At 43.6% G+C, this 15884-nt stretch overlaps 2 protein-coding genes across 4 annotated transcripts; both read left to right on the forward strand.

Moving 5' to 3' along the window:
• The first annotated feature begins 8 nt into the window (after positions 1–8).
• Positions 9–4554, forward strand: LOC148402956 (microtubule-associated protein RP/EB family member 1-like). Its single transcript, XM_088368726.1, has 7 exons — positions 9–167; positions 1314–1455; positions 1610–1755; positions 1832–2033; positions 2113–2222; positions 2306–2458; positions 3683–4554. The coding sequence occupies exons 2-7, from the start codon at positions 1335–1337 to the stop codon at positions 3725–3727; spliced, it is 777 nt and encodes a 258-aa protein (XP_088224852.1). The 5' UTR covers positions 9–167; positions 1314–1334; the 3' UTR covers positions 3728–4554.
• A 568-nt stretch (positions 4555–5122) lies between these two features.
• Positions 5123–14120, forward strand: acss2 (acyl-CoA synthetase short chain family member 2). 3 transcript variants are annotated; one of them, XM_088369691.1, is made up of 19 exons: positions 5123–5768; positions 6285–6480; positions 8019–8110; positions 8187–8290; positions 8362–8434; positions 8866–8941; positions 9155–9260; positions 9543–9590; positions 10939–11076; positions 11217–11387; positions 11483–11616; positions 11699–11831; positions 11893–11949; positions 12118–12198; positions 12277–12385; positions 12466–12534; positions 12618–12794; positions 13417–13491; positions 13693–14120. In XM_088369691.1, exons 1-19 carry the CDS (start codon positions 5642–5644, stop codon positions 13818–13820), a joined length of 2094 nt encoding a protein of 697 aa, XP_088225817.1. In that variant the 5' UTR covers positions 5123–5641; the 3' UTR covers positions 13821–14120. The 3 variants fall into 3 exon arrangements, with proteins under 3 accessions (XP_088225817.1, XP_088225818.1, XP_088225819.1); XM_088369692.1 differs by having other exon boundaries at positions 9546–9590; XM_088369693.1 differs by lacking the exon at positions 9543–9590.
• The last annotated feature ends 1764 nt before the right edge of the window (positions 14121–15884 follow it).

Below are 15884 nucleotides of genomic sequence, written 5' to 3' on the forward strand. Positions count from 1 at the left end.
TCCCATGCTCTTGACGTTAACATTTAAAGAAGACAAAGAAGAAAGTGGAAATAAAGAGGAAGAAAAAAAAAATTCCTCCTCAGATTTCTTTCACCTTCCGCTACCGGTGGACTTGAGTTGGACCGAACCGCTCATAACAGAGCAGAATAGACCAGTTCAAACTCCAGGTGGGTTCTTCGTCAGCCGTGTCAACTGGCCGTCGAGCTGCTCTAGAAGTGGCCAACGGCCGGCCGGCCGGCCGACCGGCGAGAGGCAGGGGAAAAAAACGCGTCCGTTTCACTTCCCTGTTTATTCAAAACAAAAATAACAACTCTCGACTCACACGTATAAAACGAGGAATTCTTAGTTTCAGTCGAGAAGAATTCCAACCGCGCAAGTTGCTCGCAAACAGAAAGTGAAGTCCGAGCAATGTTTTCGGGCGGACGGGCGGGCGCAATCGTCATCTGTCTCGGGAGGGTTTAGCATTGTCGAGCTAACCGGTTAGCATCGCGGCCCTGTTATGTGTCAGTGAAATCTAAGTGGTTCCTTTTCAAATTTGCCACGGAGCCAAATATACAGGCAATAACCAGCATTGAAACGATTAACCTGCGAGTTAATGCTAATAACTACAGTTGTGTCATAATAATCATCATTAATTTGTCCTAGACATTCCTAGGAGGACCGGCCCATATTTGTAGGCAAGACAAGACGTGACAGTGCGGGAATGCAACGTGTATGTGTTGCTCTCCATCAAATAATTACACACCCTTATTATTTCGTTGGTTTGTGTTGTTCCCCCCCCCCCCCCCCCCCGGAATAATTAAGGCTGGTCGATATAGTCTCAAAATATGCAGTCGTGCTTTAATTTTACCCAACGCTGGCAGTATTCTTACATGACTACAAGGCCCATTTCATTTTCAGTTTTTTAAATCATTTTGGTTATCCAAAACATCTTGTACCGAGAGGTGTCAAAATTAATCAGTTATTTGATGATTAATCCATCATCAAATAAATCAACAACCATTCTGATATTTGATTAATCGCTCGAGCCTTTGTTTTTGTCCAAATCTCTCTGATTTCATCCTCTCAAAAGTGAGTATTCTCTAATTTTGTAGTCTTTAATAAACAAATGATATCACACTGCGGCGTTCAAGCAATTTCTCAACTTCTGACATTTAAGAAAAAATAGGAAAAAATGTGCCTTTTTTTGTTTGTTTGTTTAGTAGACCGAGTAGGAACTATCCGACCACTGTGGTTATTTGCGGGGCTAACGTCAGCGGAGGAGGAACAGTGTTAGCAATTGTAATTTGACAATTCCCATGTTTGCCCTCCAGGGATCTGCCTACGAACAAACAATGGCTGTGAACGTCTACTCCACCTCGGTGACCAGCGAAAACTTGAGTCGCCACGACATGCTCGTGTGGATCAACGACTCGCTGCAGATGAACCTCACCAAGATCGAGATGTTGTGTTCAGGTGAGACTGGATCGAAGCGTTATTTGTCGTACTGGCCAACATTTTCCGAGTAGATTACAATAATTTGCGCGGTGTGTGTTTTGAGCTGCGAGCGTGGTCACGGAACAACTTCAAGGCCTAATATCTCAAAGCACGACTATATTTGTTGGTGTAGGTGCCGCCTACTGTCAGTTCATGGACATGTTGTTTCCGGGCTCTGTGCCCGTGAAAAAAGTGAAATTTGGCGCCAAGCTGGAGCACGAGTACATCCACAACTTCAAGCTCCTCCAGTTCGCCTTCAAGAAAATGAACATCGACAAAGTAAGTCGTCGACTCTTTCCCAGAGGCACGCCTAATATTTGAGGGGAGGTGTTCTGTAGAAATGTTCCTCTTTCAGATCATACCAGTGGACAAGCTGGTGAAGGGCAAGTTCCAAGACAACTTTGAGTTTGTGCAATGGTTCAAAAAGTTCTTTGACGCCAACTACTGCGAGAGCGAGTATGACCCGGTGGAGGCCAGGAAGGGCCAAGAGGCGCCAACTCCACCTAACGCCGCCATGTCGGCCCTCAACAAGCCCCCAAAGAAGGCCATCAGCCGGAGTAGGCGTCCCGCTTGTCAAACACGTCATCAGGTTTTTTTGCTCTCCTGGTCGGTCTCATTTTTCGTTGTTCTCCTCAGCTCCTCAGAGGCCACCGGTTGCCAAAGTCGCCCCTAAAGTGGTGCCCATCAACGCCAAGAAGTCCGCAAGTGCCACCGCCAACAAGGAGGGGGCGGAGATCCAGTCAGAAGTAAAAAAAAGAAATTGTCTAAATCTTTGGTGTTGCTCCCGCGGTGTGTGTGACTGTGATGATGCTTGTGTGCCGACGTACAGCTGGAGGAACTCAGGTGTACGGTTCAGGACATCGAGAAGGAGAGAGACTTTTACTTTGGGAAGCTGCGGAACATTGAGCTTATTTGCCAGGAGAATGAAGGCCAGGGCGACCCCGCACTGCAGAGGATTGTGGAAATCCTCTACGCTGTAGATGTGAGTCCTTTTTCTTTTTTTCTTTCCCTAATTATTTTTGAATGAGTTAGTCGGGCCCCACAATATATATAAAATATTTTGGCATTGGGTGGGATTTTTTTTTTATTCATTTGTTTATTTTTTAAAAAAAAATATTTTTGAAAAAAAAAAACACCTTTAAGCAGCGGCTGCGTCTTTATTGTTTCTTCTCTTATGATGCCGCTGGAAGTAGTCACGTCAACTTAATTCACTTTGAACAAGAACATCAGCAAGGTGCGCATTAAACTACCAGGATGGCATCTTCGGCTAAAGATTTTGGATTACAGTTAAGTCTTCTAAGACGAACTTGAACAAAAACTTAAACATAGTAATTTGATGACGTTACATCATCCTACTGCGGTTGGGTGACTTAAAGCCCCTCCCTCGCTGAACACAGCTGTTTACTATCTGGCTTATACGGCTCGACTGACTGACTCCTCTTTCAGATCATCCCAGTGGACAAACTGGAGAAAGGCAAATTCCAAAGACAATTTAGATTTTGTGCAATAGTTCAAGAAGTGCAACTATTGCAACATTTTGAACAGAATGTTGTTTGTTCAGAGTGCACCCAAAACAGAGTGCGAGTGTCGGCACTCCTCCAAACGGGGGCACAGTGCGTCGGGCGGTCCAGATGGAAACGGTTCAAGCATGAGCTACTGCTGAGCACATTGCGGCTATGAATGCGTGTGTGAATGGGAGACTTGGTAAAAAGCTTTGAGTACCATAGTGTTAATCAAAAACATCATTTAAATGCATTTGGCATTTACCATTCTTATGCTGGAAAATAAATCAAAGCATCATAGGATGACGCCCAAAAAAATCTGCAAAACATTAAGGTGAACCCATAATCATATATTACGTATTTTGCAAAATATTAAAGGGCAAGTCGAGCTCCATTCCTGTATTCTGATTTGATATTGCGTTTGTGGAATGTGAATTAAACAGGCAAAATCCAGATGGTTTTATCCATCTAAGGGGGCGGCCATTTTGCCACTTGCCGAAAATGACATCACAGTTGCCCGCTTATACCCAATCACTGCTTTTCTGGAACTGGCAAAATGGTTGCCCGCTGAGATGGATTAAAATGGGGGAATTCTGTCTGATTAGTTCTTGCAGCAGTCTTAATTTGCATCATAACACTTAACATGTGTGGATCATAGATTTTTGTTTGTTTGTATTCAGTCTACACTCTCTGGCTTTCTCCAGGAGGGCTTTGAGATACCAGATGCTGAAGAGCAGGAGGAGTTTTAGCATCGGGAGATCACGAGCTGTTTTTTTTCTCTCCCCCCACCCCTCCAAACGTCGTCGGCGTGACCGATCTTCGACGTATTCGCTCAAGTCTAGTGCGAGCGGCCCAGCGATGCAGCCGCCGGACTCCCAACTCTTCTGTCAGTCAAATCCTCTTCCTCGGCGCTGGGAAGTGTCTGATGTTTCTATCACATGAGTGTAAGAAGGTTCTGTGTGGCTGTGTGTAATTGTATGTACTGTACTTTTACTTTGTTATGAACTACCACTCTCAATGTCATTTGAAGTTGTCACTCCATTCACAAAGCGGCTTGTCGCCCTCCCATTTTGACATTCCCAACTGGTCCAATTATTCCAAAAGAAGCCAGTCTTTCGCACTGTCGCCCATAATTGATTGGATTTTTACTCTGCTAATTCTCATTTTCTGTTGGACACGTTGGTCTCTTTTGGTGTGGGTCCATCTGTCAGTTTGGTCTCCGCTCTCACTCGAGAGTCGTAAGCCGACAGCCATTTCATTTGTTGCAATGAGTTCTAGCAGGTTCAATGTTGTGTGGTAATTTTACTGTGCGTGTGCGTGTGTGTGTGTAAAGATAGTATTTGTATCATCTGAGGTCATCCTCCAAGCCCCCAGCTGAGGACTTTCTTCAGCGTCTGGGTGGCAAAAAGGTGCAAAAAATTTGAATGCGTCGATCAAGACAGTCCTGCCAAACCCTTGAGACGTGCAGCAGTCTCATGCTTTGACGGCCTTTAACCAAGTGAATGTTGCACACAATCAGACGGTGCCTGCGTGTTTTTTTTGCCTTCTCATAAATAAATAGACTGTTTGCAACTCATTTTCTCATTTTATGTTGTGGGGTGGGGGGTACTCTGCCAAGTATGTGTACACAACAGTCCTAACTTGATGAATAGTGATGTGGTCCAACCAAAAGAATAGTAATCCCATGCCATTCCACGGGAGTTATTCTTTCAGTAGTGTCTGGAGATTCCACAAGATGGCGCCATTGAACGAGGAAACAATCCAAAGGAATGGACAAGAGTTTGGAAACATCACTTTATAAATTCACCCAGGAAATTAGATTTATTCATTGAGAACTACAAGTTAGCAAAGTAGTGAATCCTGGATATCTTTTTGCTAACGGTGAAGGACTCTTGAATATGGATTGTTTTATGATTTATACGAGAACCTAAATCTAAATACGTGTATTTTATAAAGCAGTTTAATAACTAGGTGGTTTGACTACCGGCGTTAGTTGCATTCAATAGAAAGAACAAGCTAAGAAGATGTAAAAGTGTAAAGTCTGAGCTTTCAGCTGAGTCATTGAACGCCTCGCGCGTGTTGATTGGCTGCTGGCTGTGACAGCGAACCTTACTTTTATTCGACTACTGGGAGTTAAGCGGTGGCTTGACGAACGCACCACGCCTCTGATTGGCTGCTGCTCGGGGGTGAACGGAGGTCAGTGCCACTCATTGTGCTTGTCAAAAGAGGGGGGAAAGTAGACTTTGCCACCGCCAAGGCTCACTCAAGGACTCGGTCACCACTCCTCCTACTACTCCTGGGCCCCTTTTGGATTATCTGTGTCTTTTAAAAACAAAGTAAAACATCTTGGCGTCCCAAAAAAGACGGGACGTCTTCTTTGGCGCTTAAGACGTCTCCGCTCTCTTTGCTAGTTAGCTTAGTTAGCTTGCCTGTGTCCTCCAAGTAAAATTTCTGTGGACCTTGTCTTTTCTTCAAGCATCGCTACACTGAAGCACCCAAAAGACATCAAAGGATCCTTTTTTTTTTTTTTTTTTTTTTTTAAATATATATACAACAACACTCGTGGGGGAGCAAACCAGTGGAGTCTTGCAGCTACGCGATCGTCCCTGCTCTGCTCGCAGTGATTTACTTGTGCTTCGTAGCAGCCAACGCAACATCTGAATATGATTCCCGACAAGGCGCCCGAGGACGACGTCTTTCACGGGGCTGAGGAGATGCGGAGGGGGGCCCACGTCCCCACCTTTGACAAATTTAAGGAAATGTACATGCAGTCCATTGAGGACCCTGACAGTAAGTGTGACGCTTTCGTCAGTCAATCGCACGTTGCGATCGATTGTGTGAAATTGATTTACCATGTCTTGGGCAGTGCAATAGCTTGTGCAATATTTCAAATACCGAGTGCAGAGATGGATCACCGAAAAGAGTATTAAATGTGAATTATGTGAGGCATTAATTCATAGGACAACAGGAAAAGTCAAAAGCCTAAGCCATCCTATACCATAAAAACGAACGATTTAAATGAATTTAACAGGTTTAGAATCTGGCCTTACTTTGCGAAGTTTGCGTGTTCTTCCTGTGGGTCTGTCTGCATTGCAAAAACATGCATTTTGCGTTCCTTGGAAACTAAATCGTTCGAAGGTGTGAACGCGACTGTTTGATCAAATCAATCAATTGCCTATCCCTTGCATCGATTACTTGTTCGTGGATGCAATGCATACTGCACCTTAAACAATTGAGGAATATTTCCTTCAAAACGCAAGTAAGACCACCTACCACCTCTTGGCATTGTGTCTTGTCGACCTGCAGAGTTCTGGGGGGACATGGCCAAGGATTTCTTCTGGAAGACCAAACACACAGGTCGTGTCTTGGACTACAACTTTGACACGACCAAAGGAGACATCTTCATCAAGTGCATGGAGGGCGCATCCACCAACATCTGCTACAACGTGCTCGACCGCAACGTTCAAGACAGAAAGCTTGGCGACAAAGTGGCCTTCTACTGGTCAGTATGATACTCGTAACTCGGCAATTGAAACCTGTTCTGCATAAGCTCCATCATTAAGTATTGAAAAGCTCTTTACTATAGTGTAATAGTGCTAACGTCATGCGTTTTCAGCTTTTAAGAGTTCCCAGACACCTTAATAAAACCTCGCTGACATTTTGGATCAAAAATCCACAAAGTATGAAGAAGCACAGACCGCTTATCATTGGGACGTCTCCTTATCAAAAAAATATAAATTCATATCCAATACAATGTCGAGTGTGATGTCAAACATGATGTCAGCTAAGGAAATATTGATAGGTGGATCTCATTTTTTATTTTTTTTTTAATTTGTTTGCCCAACAACAAAGCATGAAAGTGCGCACATGTGAAAACTGGTCTCAAAGGGGAACATTTGATAAATGACCGTGGCTATTGTTTGCATGTAAATAGTGCAAAAAGGGCAGCAAGGGAGAACATGGGAGAGCAACATCACCATACTGTTGTTGCAAGAAAAATGATGTGAACCCTATGCAGTGACTTCAAAATTGTCTTTAAATATAGTCTGTTCAACAAAGGGAAACATGTCTTTAAATATAGTCTAATCTCCAAAGGGACTGCTTCAAATAATGCCACTGAAACACCGCTTTCATTTTTTTCATGGACAGATTGTTATGTGAATCATTCGCCTAATGACTTCTCCAAGGGCTAACCTGCCAACAAAAATGACAGTTTTCTTTTCAGCCATTATTTTAAAAGAAATATTTAGTAAAGAAAAAAACATCCACTCCTCAATGATGCACAAATAAGCACGGAAATATACAAAGAAAATACTTTTTTTTTTCATGCTGCTTATGTAAATGTGACGGAACATAAGCGGCAAGAATGGAAAGCCAATTTCCTCATTGTAATCAGTGTGGGTGAGGTGATTTTTCTTCAGATATGGCGACGCGACTGATAACAGTCGGTCGACCCGTGTTTTACAGCCTCGTTGTCTTCTTTATAGCGTCGGAAACTCAGCCTTAAAGGGGACGTGTTATAATACAAAGTGGACATTTGGATATTTGTGTACAAACATTTGGCTCGCTGGAGTGGCCACCAAGTGCGTGAATTGACAGAATGGTTTAATCTGCGTGATTTTCAAGCGAGCCCTTCTGCTGCACTGACCCAAAACAGTCTTTTTCTCCCCACGGCATTGTAATTATTTGTACAAATATTTCTATTTCAAAGAATAATTCAAAACAAAATCACCCAGCACCTGTATTGCAACAATCCGCAATGTTTTTTAATCACGTTTCGATGAATAAAATAATTATTAGTTGCAGCCTTAAAGGATTGTTTGTTTGAGAAGGGCTCCCCCTCAGCCTCTTTCCTTGACCACAAGTTGTGCCTGCAAACAGATTTTCAAAAGTTCCTAATCTTCGGACTGAGAGGCAGATAGATGTCCCAACCACTCATGCACCTTGCTTGACTAAACTTAAAAAAAACAAAAAAGCAACAAAGAGCTGAACCAAATGAAGCCTTTTTTTATTTTTTCCTATGTGTGTGTATTTTTGCAGGGAAGGCAACGAGCCCGGCGATGAGCTGACGGTGACCTACAGAGAGCTGCTGACCAGCGTCTGTCGCTTTGCTAACGTCCTGAAGTCACAGGGTAGCACACTTTGAACGAGCCCCACTGCAACGAGCTGAGCGTGACAGTCATTTCCTTCTACCTTTGTGTTCGGCAGGTGTGAAGAAAGGAGACCGCGTCGCAATTTACATGCCCATGGTGGTGGAGCTCGTGGTGGCCATGTTGGCCTGCGCTCGCATTGGAGCCGTCCACTCCATCGTGGTACGTCGGGAGCGGGGGAGCGCCGGTGGGAGCGTGCGGATGGGAAACCGTGTCGAGACGTCTTCTCATAGTTTGCAGGTTTCTCTGCGGAGTCGTTGTGTGACAGGATTGTGGACTCGCAGTGTTCACTGCTTATCACCGCAGGTGAGTTCACATGCTTGATTGTCTTGTGCATTCTTAAAGTCTTCTCAACATGTCAGCGTAAAGTAAATCATGTCATTGATTGATTGATTCTTTGAAGCATTCATTTTAATGCATGCAATCAATCAATGCCTTCATTTTAGTGAGCCTGTCATTTGCAGAGTGCAACAATATTGCACTGCCACATAAATGTGATATATATATTTATACTTAGGCTTTACATTGTTAGCATGACAAAATCTATATCATATTAAATGTAATATGTCATTTAAAGAGGATTTATTTTTTTTGCCTCTTGATATATCGTATATTCCACTGGATCCCTTCAAAGAGGTTGTTTTGTCATTTATTAATATTGACGGTGATGCCCCACTCCCATGTTTTAAAATGTTTTTTTTTTCGTGTGTGCGCGCTTGCCATCCATCCGCCTTCAGATGGCTTCTACCGAGGCGATAAACTGATCAACCTGAAACTCTTAGCGGATGAAGCTCTGCAGAAATGCACAGACAAGTACTTTGCACTCATGCATGCACATTTATGACAATATTTGTGAGTGTTTTTGCTGGCAAATCAATTTGATCGTCTGGTAACAAAAAACATTTTTGGGCACGCGTGTCTTTGGTTGCACAGCAACAACTTCTATTCTATGAATGCCTGCCTCTTCACAACTATCAAGAATACCAAAAAGAGTGGAGGTGATTATTTTTCTCTGTTTTTGTCCAGAGGATTCTCACTTGAGAGATGCATCGTATTGAAACATTTATCCAAAGAAGCACAAGAGATTTCCCTTAAGTCTCCCCCTGCCAAACGGCCATGTCCTGACCTCCAGGTGAGCTCCTTTTTTTTTTGGGTTGCTTTGTTTTTGATTCGGTTGTCATACATGTAGAAAAAGAAGTTGCAACTGTTAATAGTAAAAGGTGGCGGTCACTATAATCTCTTTTTCCCCGACCATTTTATGATGTGACATTTTAAATTTGATCCTTAAGTATAGTTGAACTTTTTGACCTCTAAAAGCAGGTTCGACGTGGTCATGTTGTTTTCACTTTCATTTTGAAAATAACCCTTCCCCCTTCATGGTCATGGTCACGCTTGCTGTTTCTCCTTCGTCCAGCAGGAGACAGAAACAGGCAGAGTAAGAAAAACTCGTCCTGTTCCGCAGGTACTTGTCCTCCTTCCAGCCAAAACGCTGCCCGCACGATTTTTTTTTGCTTTCGGGTTGACTCTTAAAAAAAAAAAAAAAAAAAAAAAAAAACACTGCTGAAGGGTAAACACAATCAAGCCTGTGAATTCCTCAAAGGTCATTTGTGTTGAGAATAAGGGATGACGTTTTTTTTGGGGCGTCTTCATGGTGGCCCTCACCATGCCTGAAAATTCAGTCCTTTCTCAAATCCAAAGAGATCAACTTGAAATGTCAACATTAAGCTATAGAATTGTGCACCAAAACCAACAACAACAAAAACAACAACCCGATTTTTGTTGTTTTTACCCAATCACAGCAGTTTGTTCATAGAATAGTCGGTAAGCACAAATATCTGAGAACATGAAAATGTCTCCGCTTGCTCACTTCAGAAATGATTGGAACTATAGAGATGGGCGTAATTCCAAAAGTGCTCATTTCTCAGCTGAAAATAATATATCATTTCAACGTCTCACTTAATCAGAACTCTAGCGTTGCTAATGCACTTAAAACCAAAATGACTTTTCCCTCCAAAGTCAGGAGCTGTTGTTCAAGTTCTCAGATGTCTGTTGACTTTTAGAATAAACTAACACTCTTCTTCTCTTTGTCGTCACTCAGCGCACTCTCTCCTCACGAATTTGTTTTGATCAGCATGAAGATCATGGTTAACAACTTAGTTGAGCTTTTTGTCGTTGCATAACCCCCAAAGAAATAATGGGTTTGTTCTCTGCTCGACACTTTTCCCTTTGGATGATGACAACATTGACAGTGCACCATTGTACTTTGCCCACAAGCTGCTGTCACCATTGCTCTCACTATCATTTTATTTATTGATGATTTTTGACGTCGTTCGTTCATGCTGCGAAATCAGATATTCCTGATGAAGCCCGATTGAATAATAAACCCAGAAGTATCATCGTTGATTCAAAAAGGTTGGTCAAGGCATCAGAGCTTGAAAAACTGAAGGACAATTTAATGTCTTCTTAGTTCCTATTTTTTAGCTTTAAACTAGTTTCCCTGATTTAATCTGCAAGTTTTTAATGAGTTAAGTTTTTTTTTCTCTACAAGATATTGACTCAACTGTTGTTATATTGGGATCTTTTCCGGCACTGCACGTTCCAGTAGCGTAGCATCCTCACAGTATTGATGCTTCCCCCCCCCCCCCCCCCCCCCATAAACATAACTTGTTTTTCTTCAGCTCATGCCGATGAATCGTTTCCTGCGGGTTTTGAGTGGCTAACGTTTGGATTTTCACTTTTGTTGAAAGATTTTGACGACATTGGCAAGTTTTGTTGTTCATTATTTGTAACTTTGGAATCATCGCGGCAAGGTGCCGTGGAACCCGCAAGTGGACAAATGTTGGCACGCTTTGATGGCTGACTCGTCGGACGAGTGCGAACCGGAGTGGTGCGCGTCCGAAGATCCTCTCTTCATCCTCTACACTAGCGGCTCCACAGGCAAGCCCAAGGTAGAGTGAGCCACACCTGGAATGGCGGAGTAACTATAAAAACACATTTGAGGGATCTCCTAAAGCAGAACATGCTTGACAAGTCCGTGTTGTGACCTTGTGGGGTTGACTCATCAAGTCAATGTATTATTCCTCTGCAGGGTGTCCTTCACACCATCAGCGGCTACATGCTCTACACCGCCGCCACCTTCAAGCTGGTGTTTGACCATCGGCCCGACGACATTTACTGGTGCACAGCTGACATTGGCTGGATCACCGGACACTCGTACATAACCTACGGGCCGCTGGCTAACGGCGCCACTAGCGTTTTGGTGAGTGCAACTTGGGGGGGGCGAGCTCGTGCTGCACTCAGGGGCGGAGTTACGGGATGGAGCTTAACTCCGTGTTGTAAATGTGCGCGTTTCAGTTTGAGGGTCTTCCGACGTATCCGGATGTGAGCCGCATTTGGGAGATTGTGGACAAATACCACGTGAGCAAGTTCTACACGGCCCCCACCGCCATCAGGATGCTGATGAAGTACGGCAGCGAGCCGGTGCAAAAGTGAGTCAACTTCATGTCCCTTTTGTCGAATCTTCAGGTTGACATTTGTTCATGTGTGTGTGTGTGTGTGTGTTGTGCGCAGGTACAAGCGAGACTCTCTGAAGGTTTTAGGCACAGTCGGAGAGCCCATCAACCCTGAGGCCTGGCACTGGTACTTCACGGTAGTGGGAGACAGCAGATGTCCCATCGTTGACACCTTCTGGCAGACGGAGACGGTGAGTTGGCTCGACGCCCCCTACTGGACGCGTCCCCGTGACCGTGCTTGCTGTCTTCCAGGGCGGACACGTGATGACGCCTCTGCCGGCAGCCACGCCCATGAAGCCAGGCTCTGCTGTAAGTCAAACGGAACCTATCTGGGTCAAATTTCGAGCGAGTGGTCGCCAAAGTCCACAGCCTGGAAATCACCTCAAATGGCTGCTTCATAGCAGACTTCCTGTTTGGTTTTGCACTTTGGTCCTTGAAACATTTTCACACATCCTTTAAGAAAGTTGTCTTTTTCAGACGTTTCCATTCTTTGGCGTCGTGCCAGCCATCTTGAACGAGTCTGGCGAGGAGTTGGAGGGCACGAGCGAAGGTTATCTGGTAGGAAGCGTCGCCGTTCACATGAACGCAAAGCTCGGCAGCTGGAAGAACGGCAAGGTGACTCGTTGACCCAAACAGGTGTTCAAGCAGCCGTGGCCTGGCGTGATGAGGACGGTGTATGGGAACCACGCAAGATTTGAAAGCACCTACTTCAAGAAGTTCCCGGGATACTACGTGACTGGAGATGGTGAGAGGATGCAGCAGCAATGCATCGGTGTGCTGATGATGCAGATGTTGGGTCCCCCCCCCCCCTCGATCCATCCGCAGGCTGCCGCAGAGACAAGGACGGATACTACTGGATCACCGGGAGGATAGATGACATGCTCAACGTCTCAGGTGATGAGATGATGTTCATTAGCCAGCCGTAAAGATCTCCTTTTTTAATTTGATGGCCATCCTTACCTGATGGCTTTTTGCAGGTCATTTGCTGAGCACAGCAGAGGTGGAGTCAGCGTTGGTGGGGCACGAGGCCGTCGCAGAGGCCGCCGTGGTGGGTCGGCCGCATCCCGTCAAAGGAGAAAGTCTCTACTGCTTTGTGACGTTACGTGACGGTGTCAAGTACAATCGCACGCTGGAGGCCCAGCTCAAAAAACAAGGTGGCTTCAATCAAATACTTCACATTAGCTTTCTGTGATCTTTTCATGATTTAGCGCACATTTTTTTAGTAAGTTACCTTTTTTTTTTTTTTTTTTTAACTTGAACTCAAAATTCTTTTTTTATACACATAAAATATTTGTCTCAAAAATGATTCTCAATCTGTTATTTTGTTTTATTTCAGAATTTTTTTTAGTTATAAAAAAATAGGGGCAAAACAAAAGTGCTGTTGTAACAATCTGCAGAACCAAAGAGGATACATGTTTACATTTTCTTGACTCGCCTCATAGTCTGAGGTAAAATCAAGTATGTCAGATGTATTATTATCGATCAAATAACAGGCTTATACAATTAGGTGTTTTTTTACTGCCAAAAAAACATATTTTAAAAGAACATAAGTTCTGTGAAAAGTGTTTTAGATGAAATTTGCAATATTATTTTTCAAGGAGAAAGTTCCACTATTGGCTCAAAGCATAAAATATCAAGAGGTCAAGGGAAAAAAGTAAGTCAGTCATATTAACAAAGTGAAAGTTCAACTTTATGAGGCAGAAGAAAAGTGTCCTTTCTAAATGCAAATTGCTCTATTGTGAAGCCTTTTTCTTTTGTGCCTTTGTTGGTCCCCAGTGCGTGAAAAGATCGGCGCCATTGCCACACCCGACTTCATTCAGGATGCCCCAGCGCTCCCCAAGACCAGATCAGGTACACACTCAAAGTTTGGAAATTGAAAACTTTCCCCAAAGATGAATGAAAAGAAACCCAGAATTTCTGCTGCCGTAGTTTGCCGGATAAATATTCTTTCAAAAGAGAAGTTTCAATTGCTTTGTGTCAAATATCGAAAGCGGTTGAGCGGCCAGCGCGTCGTCTTTTGTGCCCTCATCTCGGAAATCTCTTCCCTTTCAGGCAAGATCATGCGCCGCGTGCTGCGCAAGATCGCCGGCGGTGAGCGGGATCTTGGCGATATATCCACACTGGCTGACTCATCGGTGGTGGAGCAGCTTTTCCACAACCGATGCGGCGCCGGCGAGTGACGCTAGCTCAACCAGCCGGATCCACCGACTGACTGGGACTGACTGACATATAATTGTCTGGCAACAAGCGACAATAATAGAAGAATGAGGTGTGTTTGTGCGAGACACAAGAAATACTTTGATCTTGACAACGCACACAATTAGGAATGATTGAAATGAATTCACGTCTTCAAATAACATCACTTTAATTTGTGTTGTAAAAGTTGCTTCGTTTTAGTACGTCTGCTCTTTGTATTGTATGCATTGTTTTGTGTTTTGAAAAGAAAACAAAGGTTTTTGATTAAAACGTGAAAAGGTTTAGCTCTTTTGATAATCGTTCAAACATCACAAAGAGCAGCTTTCTAATTTGGAAGAGCAATTCGTCGCATTCATCCCAAGGACTTGAAGCGAGACTGGTATTAACACTAAAAACAGTGTAGCAAATGAGCTTGCGAGCTTACCCTTTTATGCAATCGACAGGTTTTAAATTTACACTGTTTATTGCATCAAATGATTTGATCAAAAATGCAAAATTGACTTTGAAATAAGAAAACAAGCTAAAGATAAGAGCGACCAATATCATTTTGAGAACATTGATTGGGCAAATCTCCATTTTAAAATGGACTCTTGTGGAAGCAAAACTAAAATGAGTGAAATGATCAAATCTAAACCATTTCGGCCTCTTCCCAGCTCGTGTACACTGGACCTGAACGTCATTCCTTTAGCTCTACGTATACTTTACTGTGTCTAATTTTCTTTCCAGACACTAATTCATTTTTGGCTGTTCAACATTTCTGCTTTGACACGATTTCACCCAGACTTTCGTGGAAAATCACCCAAGCCCTACATACCAGTGTTTCACAATGATCGTCATCGGCGTCTTAATTAAGTTAATTGCGCTTTAGCATTCCTTTCGCTTTCGTCCCGATACTCGACAGGGGTACGGTATCGCTTATTTGCCGCCACGGAGGCGACTCCGCAATGTGTTTAGCTGCATTGTGACGAGCTAGCCGTAGCTGGTGCGGCATAAGTATCACCGAGATTGTTGGGATTACTCCCAATACAATAGTATGGTGCTTATGAATTGCCGTTCATTCATTTCATTCTCATGGGATTGTGTCACAAAGCTTCGGGCGACACTAGCCCGAGTTGGTGTTAAAAAAAAAAAAAAAACATTTTGTTTGATTTGTTCATTTCGACAAGAACATATTCACCGTTCATTCCGACTTCATTTCTTGGACTGACTCGTCGAAAATTGAAACGGGTCGAAGCAATACCGCTTATCTCGTCCCGTCCCGATTTCAACCAAATATTTTCATTGCCTGACACAATAATGAATTAATAAAAGAGGCTGTATCAAATGCTGCAATATTTCACAAAGGCTCTCAAAGTTGACACACTAACTGCAGGGTGGCACGGTGGAAGCGGCGGACTGGTTTAGCACGTCCGTCCGCCTCACAGTGCAGCGCTTACATGTTGGATTTCGTCTTCTTCCCTCCCCATGTGGAGTTTTCCTGTTCTCCTTGTGCCTGCATGGCTTTTCCCGCGCATTCCGGTTTCCTCCCACATCTCCAAAACATGCTTGGTGTTAATGGTTGTTTGTCTCTGTGTGGCCTGCGATTGGCTTGCAACCAGTTCAGGTACTGCCACCTATGGAAACCAATATTTCCATCACCCATGTACTGTATGTTTATTTAACCATTCCATTTGGCGTAATTGTCGTCAAATGGAAAAAGCTTTGCTCTACGTATTCACCTGAGCACGCAAGAATGAATATGCGTAGCACATCATCCTGTTGTTACAGCCATGATTTCTTGCCAGCAATTATGACGGTCCACGCAAATCGACGGTGTCAAATAAGCTTTTGTTCTCCGTTGTCGTGTGCAATCTGAATCATCCTTTAAAAGCTCCTCCAAAAGCATGAGAACAACTTTGTTTTTCTTGGACGGTCAATTGAAGACACTTGTGTTTCAGGCCAAAAGATAAATATCAAGTTTAGAATCCTGTCTTTCATGTCATGGTATTTACATCAAGATGCGTTAAAATGCAATATAAGTGGACAAAAAAACATTTCCAGCAACCGTC

The sequence above is a fragment of the Syngnathus floridae genome, chromosome 2 (genome assembly GCF_059516105.1).
Source record: "Syngnathus floridae isolate MCC-2025c chromosome 2, RoL_Sflo_1.0, whole genome shotgun sequence".
Lineage (NCBI taxonomy): Eukaryota > Metazoa > Chordata > Actinopteri > Syngnathiformes > Syngnathidae > Syngnathus > Syngnathus floridae.